Source organism: Vulpes lagopus, chromosome 8 (assembly GCF_018345385.1).
Source record: "Vulpes lagopus strain Blue_001 chromosome 8, ASM1834538v1, whole genome shotgun sequence".
Classification (NCBI taxonomy): Eukaryota; Metazoa; Chordata; class Mammalia; order Carnivora; family Canidae; genus Vulpes; species Vulpes lagopus.
In genome coordinates, this window is record NC_054831.1 from 127,356,482 (window position 1) to 127,370,280 (window position 13,799).

General features: G+C 57.8%; 1 protein-coding gene across 2 annotated transcripts in view; it reads left to right on the forward strand.

Annotated features, from left to right (window-relative positions):
• The first annotated feature begins 744 nt into the window (after positions 1-744).
• The window catches only part of KIF17 (kinesin family member 17), a 44,020-nt gene continuing 30,965 nt past the window's right edge, over positions 745-13,799 (forward strand). For both annotated transcript variants that reach the window (XM_041767132.1, XM_041767134.1), the window contains exons 1-4: positions 745-975; positions 6,324-6,470; positions 7,491-7,592; positions 12,435-12,624. In XM_041767132.1, the coding sequence (XP_041623066.1) occupies positions 745-975; positions 6,324-6,470; positions 7,491-7,592; positions 12,435-12,624 (670 nt within the window). The remainder of the gene's footprint in view (positions 976-6,323; positions 6,471-7,490; positions 7,593-12,434; positions 12,625-13,799) is intronic.

Here is a 13,799-nt window from a genome sequence, read left to right on the forward strand (position 1 = left end):
GGCTCTCAAAAATGTTTTTTTTTCTTTGTTTTTTAACCTGCATCTTAGAAAAAATGAGGGCGGCATTAGAAAGCAGCTTTGCTCTGTCGGGGGGCGGGGCGGGGGCGGGGGGTAGCCCTCCCCGGAGTCCGTAGAGGGATAAGGGGCAGCCTGTCTCAGTCTGGAGGCCCCGCTTCCTGCGTCTCCGCGTCCTGGCTGGGCAACGTCGGGCAAACTGCTTAACCTCTCTGGGCCGGGCGGTGGGGAGGAGAGGAGGGAGCTGACGCCCCAGCACCGGGCCGCCCCGGCCGGCCTCCCGCGACCGAACGCCCCCAGCGGCCGGTGGCGAGGACGCGCGGGTCCCCCGGGAGCCTCGGCTGTGACGCCACCGGCGTTGCCCGGCAACCGCGAACGCCGCGGCTGCGCGCTGGGGCGGCTCCGGGGCTCGCGTCCCGCGGCGGCGCCGGCAGCGCGGATCCCTCCCCTGCCCGCTCCCCGGGCCGGGCCTCAGGGACGGGCGAGCCCTGGCGCGGGAGGAGGCGGCGGCCCCGGCTCCGGTCCTGCGACGCGCCCCCGCCGCGCCCCTCCTCTCCGGGCGCCCCCCCAAGCGGTCCCGCCGCCAGGCCCCGCCCCCGGCGCCTGGCCCCGCCCCCGGCGCCTGGCCCCGCCCCTCGGCGCTGGCCCCGCCCCCTGGCCCCGGCGGCCGCACATCCCGGCCTCGCCGCCCCCCTCGGGCCGCACCCCGGGGCCCCCCGCCGCGGCGCCATGGCCTCGGAGTCGGTGAAGGTGGTGGTGCGCTGCCGCCCCATGAACCAGCGGGAGCGGGAGCTGAACTGCCAGCCCGTGGTGACGGTGGACTCCGCGCGCGGCCAGTGCTTCCTGCAGAACCCGGGCGCCGCCGACGAGCCCCCCAAGCAGTTCACCTTCGACGGCGCCTACCACGTGGACCACTTCACCGAGCAGATCTACAACGAGATCGCCTACCCGCTGGTGGAGGTGAGGGCGCCCGGGGCCTGAAGGGGCTGTCCCCGAGCTGGGCGGGAGCGCCTTCTGGAGAACGTAGGTGGACACCAGCAGGTGGGGCCCAAGTCCCCGAGGTCCTGTCTCCCGGCAGGAGACAGCTGGAGCTGCCCCTCCTTGGCCTTGCTCGTGGGTCGCTGCCTCATCCTGGAAGTAATCCCCCCCCCCCGAGCAAGCCTCCCTCAGCAGGGTCCGCAGGAAACCCCAGCCCAGAATGGGAGACGCTAAAGACCTGGTGGGTGGCTCTGTCACCTCTCTCCTCTAGCTCTCCCTGCCGTCCCGAGTTCCACCTCTACCCGGGTTCTCTGCCATTGCATCTCACAGAGCCTCCAACTCAACACACATAAGTTCATTTTCATTCATTCATCCTCTAAGCTAGCAAGGAGCATGTCCATGCCAGGCCCACCCTTGGCTTGAGGAGCACAGCCCCGAAGGAGGCGGGAGCTCCTTACCCAGTGAGCTCATGGTCAGGGGGAGAAGAGCTAAACTAATGGCTCCGATCCAAGGCGATGGAGGGGCCGAGAAGCCCGAGACACACGTTGGCAGCTAGTGAATCTGGGCTTGGAGGGCAGGGAGGGGAGGGGAAGGCCCAGCCGGCTTCCTGAAAGTGGTGAGGCTTAAGTGGAGGAAAGGGCATTTCAGGCGGAGCCCTGCATTTGACTCTGTGAACATGCATAGAGCTGGAGTCCTCGTTCCTGCTGGGGAAACTGAGGCCAGGAGTATCAGAGAATGAGTTAGGGGCGGTTTTGATACCCAGCACAGTGCCTGGAACCTGACTCCATCCTGCTGCCTCCCGTTAAGTGAGCAGCACGCCAAGCACAGCTCAGGTGCGTCTGAGCCAGGAGCAGCTGCACCAGTAGGGCCAGGGGGCTGTGTGTCTGTCCTGCGGGGCCCTGAGCCCACTTCCAGGCTCTCCAGGGGTTGTGCCGCCTCCACGGGGCCTCCTGTCCGGGCCCTTACCTTTGGGTCCTATTGCCCAAAGCCCCCAGCTCTTCTGACCACCTCTTCTGCCCTTTTCTTTCCTGCTTCTCTCGCCCTTAAATCCAGTCCCTGTTCCTGATCTTCTCGGTCACAGGGTGACCTCTTTGGCTTTCCTGGGTGCTGTCCACCCCAGTCCCACCCTTCCGCACACTCAGCACCTTCTCACCTGCACGCCTGGCCCATGGAGTCTTTCCCAGCCGGCGGCTTTGCCATCGGCCCCTTCTCCCTGCTTCACCCCCATGGTCTTAGAGTCGCCTCTGATGAGCCACCCCTGACCCACCCACAGGCCGGGTACGGTGGCTCCTACCACATCCAGACATCAGTCCAGTAAACGCCATAGGATTCGGTCTCCAGTTGAGATGTTTAGTAGTTTGCGTGGGAAGGGGCAGAAGGGGGACGTGAGGCAATTTAGGACAAATGTTTTATTTTTTTTTTAAGATTTTATTTGTTTATTCATGAGAGAGAGAGAGAGAGGCAGAGACACAGGCAGAGGGAGAAGCAGGCTCCACGCAGGGAGCCCGACGTGGGACTCGATCCCGGGTCTCCAGGATCACGCTCTGGGCCAAAGGCAGACACTAAACTGCTGAGCCACCCGGGGATCCTCTGGACAGATGCTTTAAAAAAAAAAGATTTATATATTTATTTTAGAGAGAGAGAGAGAGAACGCACAAGCTGGGGGAGGGGCAGAGGGGGAAGGAGAGAGAATCCCAAGCAGACTCCCACTGAGCACAGAGCCCGCTGTGGGGCTCAATCCCAGGACCCTGAGATCCTGACCTGAGGGTCGGACGCTTGATTGACGGAGCCACCCAGGCGCCCCAGGACAGATGCTTTTTATTTCAGTTTCAATAGTTACGAGTTTTACGTAAAGTAGGAAAAATACTTAGCACATCCAACCTGTTATTACTGAGGATAACAGTGAGTTAAAAAGAGAGCCCGTTAGCAGTTAGCAGATTTCCTGAAGGTCAGCTCGCAAGTAAGAGAACAGGGAGACGTGCAGAAGCCGGGGTGGGCGTCCAGAGGGGTCGACATTTAGGACCCATCCCCCATGCAAGTCCGTCCCTTGTAGAGCTGGAGGTGTCGCTTGGTGGGTGAAACCTTTTCTGAAATCTTATGTTTTGCCTTGATGCTTGTAAAATTTTTTTCTACTTTACTCCAGAACAGTGTTGTTCTGTAGAACTTTCTACAACGGTGGAAGTGTTCTGTATCTGGGCTCTTTGGTTAGGTGCTACCAGAGGTGGCAGGTGGGCACTGGAAATGAGGCTAGTACTACTGAAGAACTGGATATTAATTTTGCTTAAAATCAAGTTAAATTTGAATAACTGCAGGTGGCTAGTGGCCGCCGCAGAAAACAACACAACTCCTGAGCACTGATTGCCGATACAAATGTAACAAGAGCCACGTGCTTAATTTAAATTTTCTAGTAACCATATTTTGTTTTATTAAAGTATTTGTTTTATATATATATGATTTGGGATAAGTGTGATTTTTAATTTTGAAATTTATTTATTTATTTATTTATTTATTTATTTATTTATTATTTATGATAGTCACACACAGAGAGAGAGAGAGGCAGAGACATGGGCAGAGGGAGAAGCAGGCTCCATGCACCGGGAGCCCGACGTGGTATTCGATCCCGGGTCTCCAGGATTGCGCCCTGGGCCAAAGGCAGGCGCTAAACCACTGCGCCACCCAGGGATCCCTTAAATTTATTTTATTTATTTTCAAAAGGTTTTATTTATTTGACAGAGATAGAGTCCAAACAAGCAGGGGGAGCGGGAGAGGGAGAAGCAGGTTCCCTGCTCAGGGGCTTGATCCTAGGACTCTGGGATCATGACTTGAGCCAAAGGCAGGCATTTAACTGACTGAACCACCCAGGGGCCCCTAATTTTATTTTTAAAAAATATTTTATTTACTTTTTTGAGAGATAGCACAAGTGGGGGTTGGGGAGGAGAAGCAGGCTTCTTGCTGAGCAGGGAGCCCAACAAGGGGTTGATCCCAGGACCCCCGGATCGTGAGCTGAGCTGTAGGCAGATGCCTAACCAATTGAGCCACCAGGAGCCCCTTAATTTTATTTTTTTAAAAAATATTATTATTATTATTATTTTTAGAGAGCATGTGAGCAGAGGTGAAGGGCAGAGGGAGAGGGAGAGAGAGAATCATAAGCAGGCTCCATGCCCGGCACAGAGCTCCCACATGGGACTTGATCTCAGGACTCTGAGATTATGACCTGAGCCCAAACCAAGAGTCAGACACTCAACCAACTGAGCCACCCAGGCACCCCTCTTGTAGCTGCATTTTATTTTATTTTTATTTATTTATGATAGTTACACACACACAGAGAGAGAGAGGCAGAGACATAGGCAGAGGGAGCAGGCATGAAGCAGGCTCCATGCACCGGGAGCCTGACGTGGGATTCGATCCCGGGTCTCCAGGATCGCACCCTGGGCCAAAGGCAGGCGCCAAGCCGCTGCGCCACCCAGGGATCCCTGTAGCTGCATTTTAAAAAGTGAAAGAAGGGGCACCTGGGTGGCTCAGTCAGTTAAGCGTCTGCCTTCGACTCAGGTCATGATCCCTGCGTCAGCTCTCTGCTCAGTGGGGAGTCTGCTTCTCCCTCTTCCCCTCCCCCTGCTTGTGCTCTCTCTCTCTCTCTCCCTCTCTCTGTCAAATAAATAAATAAAATCTTAAAAAACAAATAAAAAGTGAAAGGAAACAAGTGAAATTAGCTTTAATAATTGATTTTAGTTAACCCAGCATATCCAAAATATTATTTCAAAAACAAAAAAAATATTATTTCAAGAAAACATACTACTAAATGTTATTACATAGTAACAGTGAGATACTTTACATCCTTTTTTCAAGCAAAGTCTTTGAAATCAGTTGTGTGTTTTACATTGTAGCATGTCTCTAGGCAGATGCTAAAGTGCCAACAGTTAAAAGATAAAGCTCTGTTTAATGGGACAAAAATTTATTTAAAAAAATTTTTTTTAAAGATTTTATTTATTTATTCATGAGAGACACACAGATTGAGAGAGAGAGACAGAGACACAGGCAGAGGGAGAAGCAGGCTCCATGCAGGAAGCCCGACATGGGACTCGATCCTGGGTCTCCAGGATCATACCCTGGGCCGCAGGCGGCTCCAAACCGCTGCACCACCAGGGCTGCCCTTTTTTAAATTTTTTTTTAAAGATTTTATTTATTTATTTATGAGCGACAGAGAGAGAGAGGAGCAGAGACACAGGCAGAGGGAGAGGAAAAAATGTTTATACTGCCGCAGTTAAATGTAAATGAACTCAAATCAAATCAAATAAATTCAGTCTCTCAGTCTCCCTGGGCCCGTTTCTAGTATGGCTGGTGGCTGCCCTACGACAGTGAAGCCGTCTGTAGTTTTGTGTGGAATACCTTCCCCGGGTTTGGGTGACACTGACACTCTGGGCCCCGCACCATGTCCATCGCAGAGCATTGTGTGTCCCCAGCTCTGAGGAGCCCAGTGGTGGCTCCGGACCGGGTGATGGGTCTGCCCTGGCCTCTCCCCCATGCAGGGGCCCTGTCCCCGTGTGCAGCCCTCCCTTTCTGCCCCACTCCGCCCCACGGCCCTCTGATGATGTGCAGCAACCCGCATGTGGTCAAGGCTTCCGTGGACACAGGAGAGGTGCTTGTCCAGTTCTGCCATAAAAATAAGGCCTGGTCCCCAGCGAAGCTGTCAATCGTGACTTCTGGTCTCCTTCACCAGCCATCCCCAGGGATCCCGAGCCCCACGGTGGTCCACAGGATGGGCGTGGATGCCAGGTGGGCCCTCGGGGCCCGGGAGCAGCTCTCCTGTTCTGACTCAGGACTCGCCCGCCCCCACGCTGAGTTCTGGACTTGGTGACCTTGTGGGCTCCGCGAGGGCGGGGGCTGGGGTGGTGCCTTGTTCGTCACTGTGTCCCCAGCCGCAGCGTGGTGCCCGCGCCCGTGGGATGAATAAGTGTCCTTGCGAATGGAAACCTTTCCTTCCTTCCCTCCTCTCGCCCCTGTTCCTCCCACCCTCAGCCTCTGACCACTCTGCACCCTTCATCCTGGAAGGCCCCCCTCTTCCTATAGCTGTTGAACCCGAGCCACCCTTCAGCTACCCGGCCCACACCCCCTCCCCTTGCCTGCTGCGTGGCCTCCTGCTGGAGGATCACTTGTGGGTGTGGGTCTCCCCCTCCAGGACGTGAACCCCTTGAGGACAGAGCTGTGACTTGCTCATGTCTGCGCTGCCGACCCCGTGCCATCGTGGCGGCAGACCCAGGGCGCAGCCCTGAGCCTGGGGGTTAGGAGGGGGCCCCTGGCCCGCTGAGCACCCATTTGGGTCCTCCCACCAGGGTGTCACTGAGGGCTACAATGGCACCATCTTCGCCTACGGCCAGACGGGCAGCGGGAAGTCCTTCACCATGCAGGGCCTGCCGGACCCACCTTCCCAGAGAGGCATCATCCCCAGGGCCTTCGAGCACGTTTTTGAGAGCGTCCAGGTAGGGGCCTCATCGCAGGACGGGGCAGGGCTGGTGCTCAGGGCCTCGGGGCCCCCCAGACGTCAAGGGGACTGGTCCTGGGCTCGTCTGCCCGAGGCACGGACCCTGAGCACTTCGGAGCCTACAGTGACTTGGGTGCAGACAAGGCGGCCGCCCTGGTTCTGACAAGGGGAGGGGAGGGGAGCTTCACACTGAGAAAATCCTGCTTCCCTGTTCCATGGTTTTCTCCTGCTGTGTTTGGGCTTTAGCATGTCCCTTGCTGTCCCACGTGGACTGATGATCCCAAGCACCAGTCCCAGAAGCGGTGGGAACAATCGAGCCTCCCATTTTATTAAGCAGTTGCTACAGACCAAGCCCAGTAGTGCAAAGCCCTTTGCATGAGTGACTCATGGAACCCCCCACCCTGGCCCAGGACATCACTGTTGTCCCCATTTTCGAGATAGGGAAGCCTAGACCCATAGCCCTTATGTGCTGGGCAAGACCCGTTATCCCAGTGTCCAGGCTGCAGGAGAGAATTGCCCCAGTGGCCACTCGTGGCCGCGAGCGAGATTCCTGCGTCTGGGAAATGGCAGAGCGTGGACTGCCCTGCTCAGCCTCAGAGCTGCTGCACCTGCTCCCACGACTCATTTTGGTGCCCCCAGGAACACTAGCGACAAGGGGGGAGCAGACCATAGCCAGTGCTTGGTCCTTCCCTGTGGCCTCAGTTTCTCTGCCTGGATGACGGGCAGGCCTCTCCCACTTCCTTTCCCACGAGGCTGTGGGGCGAGCATGCGACCGTAGCAATACGAGAATTACGCAAGTCAGAGAAGCCCGAGGGCCCACTGAGCCTGAGAGGAGGGGCAGACAGCTTGCTAGGCAGGCAGGTGGGCCAGGAGGGGTTGGGGTCTCCCCTCCCCCTTGACATCACCTCTCCTGCCGCAATGTCCTTTCCCGCAGTCCTGGCTGCAGAGGGCTTAGGTGGCAGGATCAGGTCTGGTGGCGCGTACTCAGGTGTCTCTGCTGCCCTGTCCACTCCTGCAGTGCGCAGAGAATACCAAGTTCCTGGTCCGGGCCTCCTACCTGGAGATCTACAATGAAGATGTCCGTGACCTGCTGGGGGCTGACACCAAGCAGAAGCTGGAGGTGAGTGTGGACGTGGCTTGGGCAGGTAGGGGCCGTAAGGGGGGAGGCTGGTGTTGGGCGGTGCTCCCTCAGAAACACAGTGAAGGTATCCTGGGGGCACAGGTGCGGCTCAGACTAGAGCGGGGACTTTGGAACTTGAATTTTGGAGGATCCTCAGAGTCCCTGTTGTAGGGGAGGGGCTCAGAGGCCTACCCCCAACCACACAACGGGGGGCTGGACCTTACCTGGGGTAATGCCACCTGTATCTGGTGAAGTAGATGGAGTTTTGTGATAAATTGCATTTGAAAAATGGGTTCCACTTCTTTTTTTTAAGATAGATTTATTTATTTATTTATTTATTCATTCATTCATTCATTCATTCATTCAGAGAGATGTAGAGACACAGGCAGAGGGAGAAGCAGGCTCCCTGCAAGGAGGCCAATGCAGGACTTGATCCCAGGACCCTGGGATCATGCCCTGAGCTGAAGGCAGATGCTCAATCACTGAGCCACCTAAGAGCCCCTGGGTTCCACTTCTTTTTTTTTTTTTTAAGATTTTATTTATTTATTCATGAGAAACACAGAGAGAAAGAGAGAGGCAGAGACACAGGCAGGGGGAGAAGCAGGGTCCACGCAGGGAGCCCGACGTGGGACTTGATCCCAGGTCTCCAGGATCACGCCCTGGGCGGAAGGCGGCGCTAAACTGCTGAGCCACCGTGGCTGCCCTGGGTTCCACTTCTAAAAAATTATTTTGAAAGTTTCTAAGAGCCCCAAAAGCTAGAAAGAGGGTAACAATGATTATCATTTATCGAGCCCTATTTGCTGACTGCTTTATGCACATGATCTTATTACGAGTCCCAGTGATCCTGTTGGGTAGCTGCTATCTGCAGTGTCCCTGCGTAGGAAGGGATGCTTAGAGGTGTTCATTCACTTGCCTATGTTTGTGGCCCACAATGGACTTAAACCCAGGTCTGTGTGACTTCAAGATCCTGAATCTCAAACCTGCCATTTCCCTGCTGTTCATGGCTTCAGATTCTGAGACTTTGTCTTCACAAAGGGCCTGGTGTGGGGGCTCCCAAGTACCAGCAACATGACCTTATAAAGCAAGGGTTGAAGAGTGTGGTGAGGACAAGCTGCTCACAGGGCCTGGCACACAGAAGGCATCCAAAAGGCAGTGGCATCACTTGCCATGAGGGGGTCACACAAGATGGGCAGAGAACTTAGCTGACCCTCTGGGGAGCCCAGTGAGGTCAAGGGACCAGCCAGGACTGGACAGCCGGTTGGTGGCAAGGCTGGACCTGGTTCTAGGCCTTAGTGTGAGCCCTTGATTATGTGTCCTCTCTGGGACTCTTTAAATGCCAGGTGGGCCGGGTCAGGTCCAGGGGGGCCAGGCCAGTGGAGGGAGGCTGAGCTGGTTCTGTGGCCAGAGCGCCGGCGGCTGCCCCTCGACTCCGGTGCTTCTTATCTGACCACGCAGCCAGCGGACCTCCCAAGAGGCCCACGGCCAGCACTGGGAGTGGGCCCAACTCCTTCAGAGTCAGAGTGCCCGAGCTGAAAGAGAAGGTGCCTAGGAAGCCACTGAGTCAGAGTTGGGTATTTTCTCCCCCCACCTTTTTTTTTTTTTAAAGATTTTATTTATTTACTTGATCAAAAGAGAGTAGGGAAGGGCAGAGAGTGAGGGGGAGGAAGAGGGAAAGAATCCAAAACAGACTGCACCGAGCACACAGCCCAACGCAGGGCTCGATCTCACGACCCTGAGATCCTGAGATCGTGACCTGAGCAGAAACCGAGTCAGACGCTCAACGGTCAACCAACTGAGCCACCCAGGCACCTCCTTGGGGTGGACACTTTCTATGACAAACTGCTTAACTCTTCCCAGGGCACGTGCCTTGACAGTTACAGGAAGGGGGGCAGAGCCAGGTGAAGGGGCCGCAGCCGCCGCCTCCCAGCCCTCCTGACCCTTGGTGACCCAGGATGGCTCAGGATGTCCGAATTGCCTGGTTCCCCCCAGTCCCTACCCATGTAGGGGGCAGGGCTATTTCCCTACTCAGCTTGAGCCTCCCAACTTGTCCCCTGATCACCCCCTACTGGCCCTGGGGAGGGGGTGTCTGTGAGTTCCTCTCTGACCCGCAACCACTCGTCGGTGCAAGTGAACAAACCAGACCTCAGGGAGCAGGTGTCTTGAACAGTTTGTTTGTTCTGGCCATATTGTAGAAAACTCCTGAAATATTTGAGCTGGAAAGCCCCATAGAGAGCTTCTAGTGAGCCCTTGCCTAGTACAGATGAGGAAACTGAGTCCCGCAGGGGAAAGGACTTGTGGCCCTGTGTGCCAGGGCCACACAGCTAATTACCTGTAATAGTGTTGGTACAAGAGCTTGTGGGATCTGAGCAGTCAGGTGCTTTCCTCCCAAATTTTGGGGGATCAGCTATAAAGAAAACCCCTAGGGCAGTAAGAAGCCAGTAGTGGGTTCCAGTCAAGGGAGGCACATCCATCAGATGATCCCTTCATTCAGCAAAGACTGGGGAGACCTCTGGGTGCCAGGGGCCGGGCCACTTGCTACAGCAGGTCCGCGCGGGTGTGGCTGCCCTTCCTCCCAGACCCCATTCTGACGGGGACGGCCTGGCCCCTCCTCCTCAGCTCACGACAAACACAGCAGTGCTTTGCCTTTTCTGTGCAGGAACCTCCAGCCCCCACCTGGAGGCTTTCTACTGTCTTCTCTATCCCGGAGCTGGAGCAGCTGAGTCATAGCTCAGCCCCCAGACAGGGAAAGGCACAGGCCTTGCTCCCACGCTTCAGTCCCCAAAGGCCAGCCTGGGGGTTCGGGGACCCCTGCCAGCCCACACGGGGCAGCAGGAGGCGCTCCTCCCCTCCTTCAACCCCAGGCCCTGAGGGCTGGCAGCTGTGCCCTTGCCCCAGCTGGGCCCCAGGCCTCAGGCTCGGTGGGTCAGGCTGCCCCTGGGGGCGGAGGCTGCCAGTGACAGGTGCTCTCTGAGACACTCCCCGCCCAGGCACTGGGGGGCGTGACCCGCTCTCTCCTGGAGAAGGTGCAGATGGGTGCTCCTGTGAACCTCAGAACAGCCTTGGGAGGAGGTGCGGCTCTGCTCCTTCATTACGGAGGAGGAAACTGAGGCTCAGTGCGCCTGGGTGAGCCAGCCTCGGGGTACACAGTCAGGAAAGGGTGAGGCTGGATTTGAACCCAGGTGACCAGGCCCCACAGCCCAGCCCTGAACCCGCGCCTCACACAGGGCCTCATGGTTTGGGGAATTCAAGGTGAGTAGAAGGGCTGCCCGGTGGCTCAGCGGTCTAGCACCGCCTTCGGCCCAGGGCGTGATCCTGGAGTCCCGGGATCGAGTCCCACATCAGGCTCCCTGTGTGGGGCCTGCTTCTCCCTCTGCCTGTGTCTCTGCCTCTCTCTCAATCTCTCTCTCTCTCTCTCTCTCTGTGTCTCTCATGAATAAATAAATAAAATATTAAAAAAAAAAAAAAGAGGTGAGTAGAAGAGCCGGGCGGGAGACTTGGGGAAGCAGTTTCGCTCCGTCCCCCAACCACCACCCATGGGGCTGGGCTGGGCGGTGGAGGTGAGACCCCGGGGTGTCACTGTGGTGCCCCAGCCCCGGCGGGGTCGCAGGGCGGAGTGGCTGCTCGGGCACTCAGAGCCTCGGTGGGAGAGCAGGGCTGAGGCCCAGGCCCAGCGTGGAGGCGGCTTCAACCACCCTCACTTTGTGGGGTCTCCTGCTTCTGTCCTTTGAGCTCCATCCTCACCCCATGTCCGAGGTCTGGGCCAGCCCTGGCCATCTCCCCTCCGTCACCCGGGGGGCACTCCAGCCTCTCCCCGCGCTGCTCCACGCTGAGTCGCCTGTGACCCCGCTGCTGCCCTGCTCGTAGCCGGGGAGCTTTGGCAGCTCCCTCCCCAGCTCAGCGGCCAGTGGCTTCTCTGTCCCACGAAGCCCTGTCCTTCGGTCGGGGACTGGGTGCTTCTCGGCTCGAGCAGTGCACGCGAGCGAGTGAGGCCACCCCCGGCCCCGGGACCCCGCCGCTGCCTGGGCGGGAGCGCCTGGGCCTTCTGTGGCTCGACCAGCGGGGACCCGGCCTGTCCTAGTTCGTTCTGCTCTTGCCCGAGTGGCTTTACCTCCTCACACTGGAAAAATGCTGCATTCACAGCTCCGTGTCCGCCACACAACGACGTGGCTGCCTGGAGAGGAAGCGGGGAGCCGTCAGACAAATGAGTTTCCCCGCTGCCGTCACCCTGAGGCCTGCAGGCCTGTCTGAGCTGTGGGCCGTGGGCCTGCTGGGCGGCAAGCGGCCCTTCGCTGGCCGTGATCCGAGGGTCTAGGAACGTTCCTGTTTCCCCAGAGCCACAGCAGAGAGGTGACAGGAGTCGTGTTGACAGGGCAAAAGAAGCTTTCAGAGCCTTTGGGTGACTCCAGGCTCAGCCCCCGGGAGCTGAAGCTCCCGGTCTAGAAGCCACCTTCATCATAATAGCACTACCAACGACAGTGAGGACGGCAGCTGGCATTTATGGGGCACCTGCCCCGTGCCGGGCACTGTGCCAAGCATGGGATGGGCCGTATTGGCCTGGATCCCCTGCCGCCTCCCTACAGGGACGGGTATCTCATACCCATTTTACAGATGTGGAAACTGAGGCCCAGAGAGGTTAAGCTACTGGCTCGGGGCCCACAACAAGGAAGAGGTGGGGTGGGTTTGAGGCTGGTTCCCCCCAGAGCAGAGACCCTGCCGGTTGCAGGGAATTTGAGGTGGCAGCCTGCACTGCAGGAGGGCGGGGGGGCCTGAAGTGGGCCCTTCCCTGGGTTCCTTGGGGGTCCCCGGGCCCAGCCGGCTCTGAGCCGTGCCCGCTGCCCGCAGCTGAAGGAGCACCCGGAGAAGGGCGTGTACGTGAAGGGGCTGTCCATGCACACGGTACACAACGTGGCCCAGTGCGAGCGCGTCATGGAGGCGGGCTGGAAGAACCGCTCGGTGGGCTACACGCTGATGAACAAGGACTCCTCGCGCTCCCACTCCATTTTCACCATCAGCATCGAGATCTACGCCGTGGGTACGTGGGGCTGGGTGGGCCGGGGCCCCCGGAGCCGGGTTCCCACTTCTGGATGACCCCTCACGTCCTGAGGTCGGGCTGGGCCCCATCTGAAACTGGGGGAAGATGCTCGAACTGCCTGGAGGCAACCCGAGGACCCTCCCGAGCCAGGGCCCATGTTTCCGGGACAAACGGCCTCGCCGACGGTCCCGGCAGCTCCCACTGAGCCCACGTGCCCCTGCAGTTGACGTGCCGCAGCTCGTGTCCTCCTTGCAGCGCCCGGGGAGGTGGCGGCCAGCATCACCCCCATCTTACAGATGAGGACACTGAGGTCCTGCAACCAGAAAGCATCGGAGCTGGGCCTCGATCCCAGGGCTCCGTCCAGCGTGTACCGCCCACTGAATCCAGAAAGAGGATTCTCCTCTTTCTCTGCAGTGCTCCCCACCCTTCCCTTTCTGGAAGAGTCCCGAGGAAGGGAAGGGGAAGGGAAGCAGCTGGTATTTCTGGCCGCCAGTAGCGGCTGTGCTGAGCACTTCACGGGCTGCCTTCCGTTTACACCCCATGGCCGTCCTAGAGGCAGGCATTCTAATCGCAGAGTCACAGATGGGGAAACTGAGGCTCTAGGCCCTGCAGTGGCTTGCTTGTGCAGGGTCCCACTGATGAGCGGGGAACTGGGATTCGAACTCGGTCCCTCTGACATCTGGGCTTTTTTTTTTACTAATGCTGCAGCTGCCGCCAGGTCCATCACGATAGAACTCTCCAGAGCATGGTAGCAGGAAGCAGTCTGGGCCCAACCAGAAACAATTCTGGAGAGATCCCTGACCCAAGGTCAACGCCGGGGCACCTCCTACCATGTCACCCAGCCTGTGTGCTGACCCTGCCCAGGCCAAGCTCCTGGTGCTTGCAGGGTCTGAGTCTCCCCGGGGTGCCCTGAGGCTGTGGGTGAGGAAAGGGACCAGGGAAGGTGAGGACAGACCTGGAGGGAGGACAGAATGCCTTTTGGGGTGCCTCTTGGTCTTTGCAGAAGGGTTTGAAGGGTGGGGTGGGCTGCGTGGGGACAAGCTTTTAAACAAATTTAGTTTTTACTTTTATATTTTTGAGAGAGAGAGAGAGTGCATGAGTTGGGGGGAGAGGGGCAGAGGGGGAGAGAGAATCTCAAGCAGGCTCCCTGCTGAGCCTGGAGCCCGGCGTGGGGC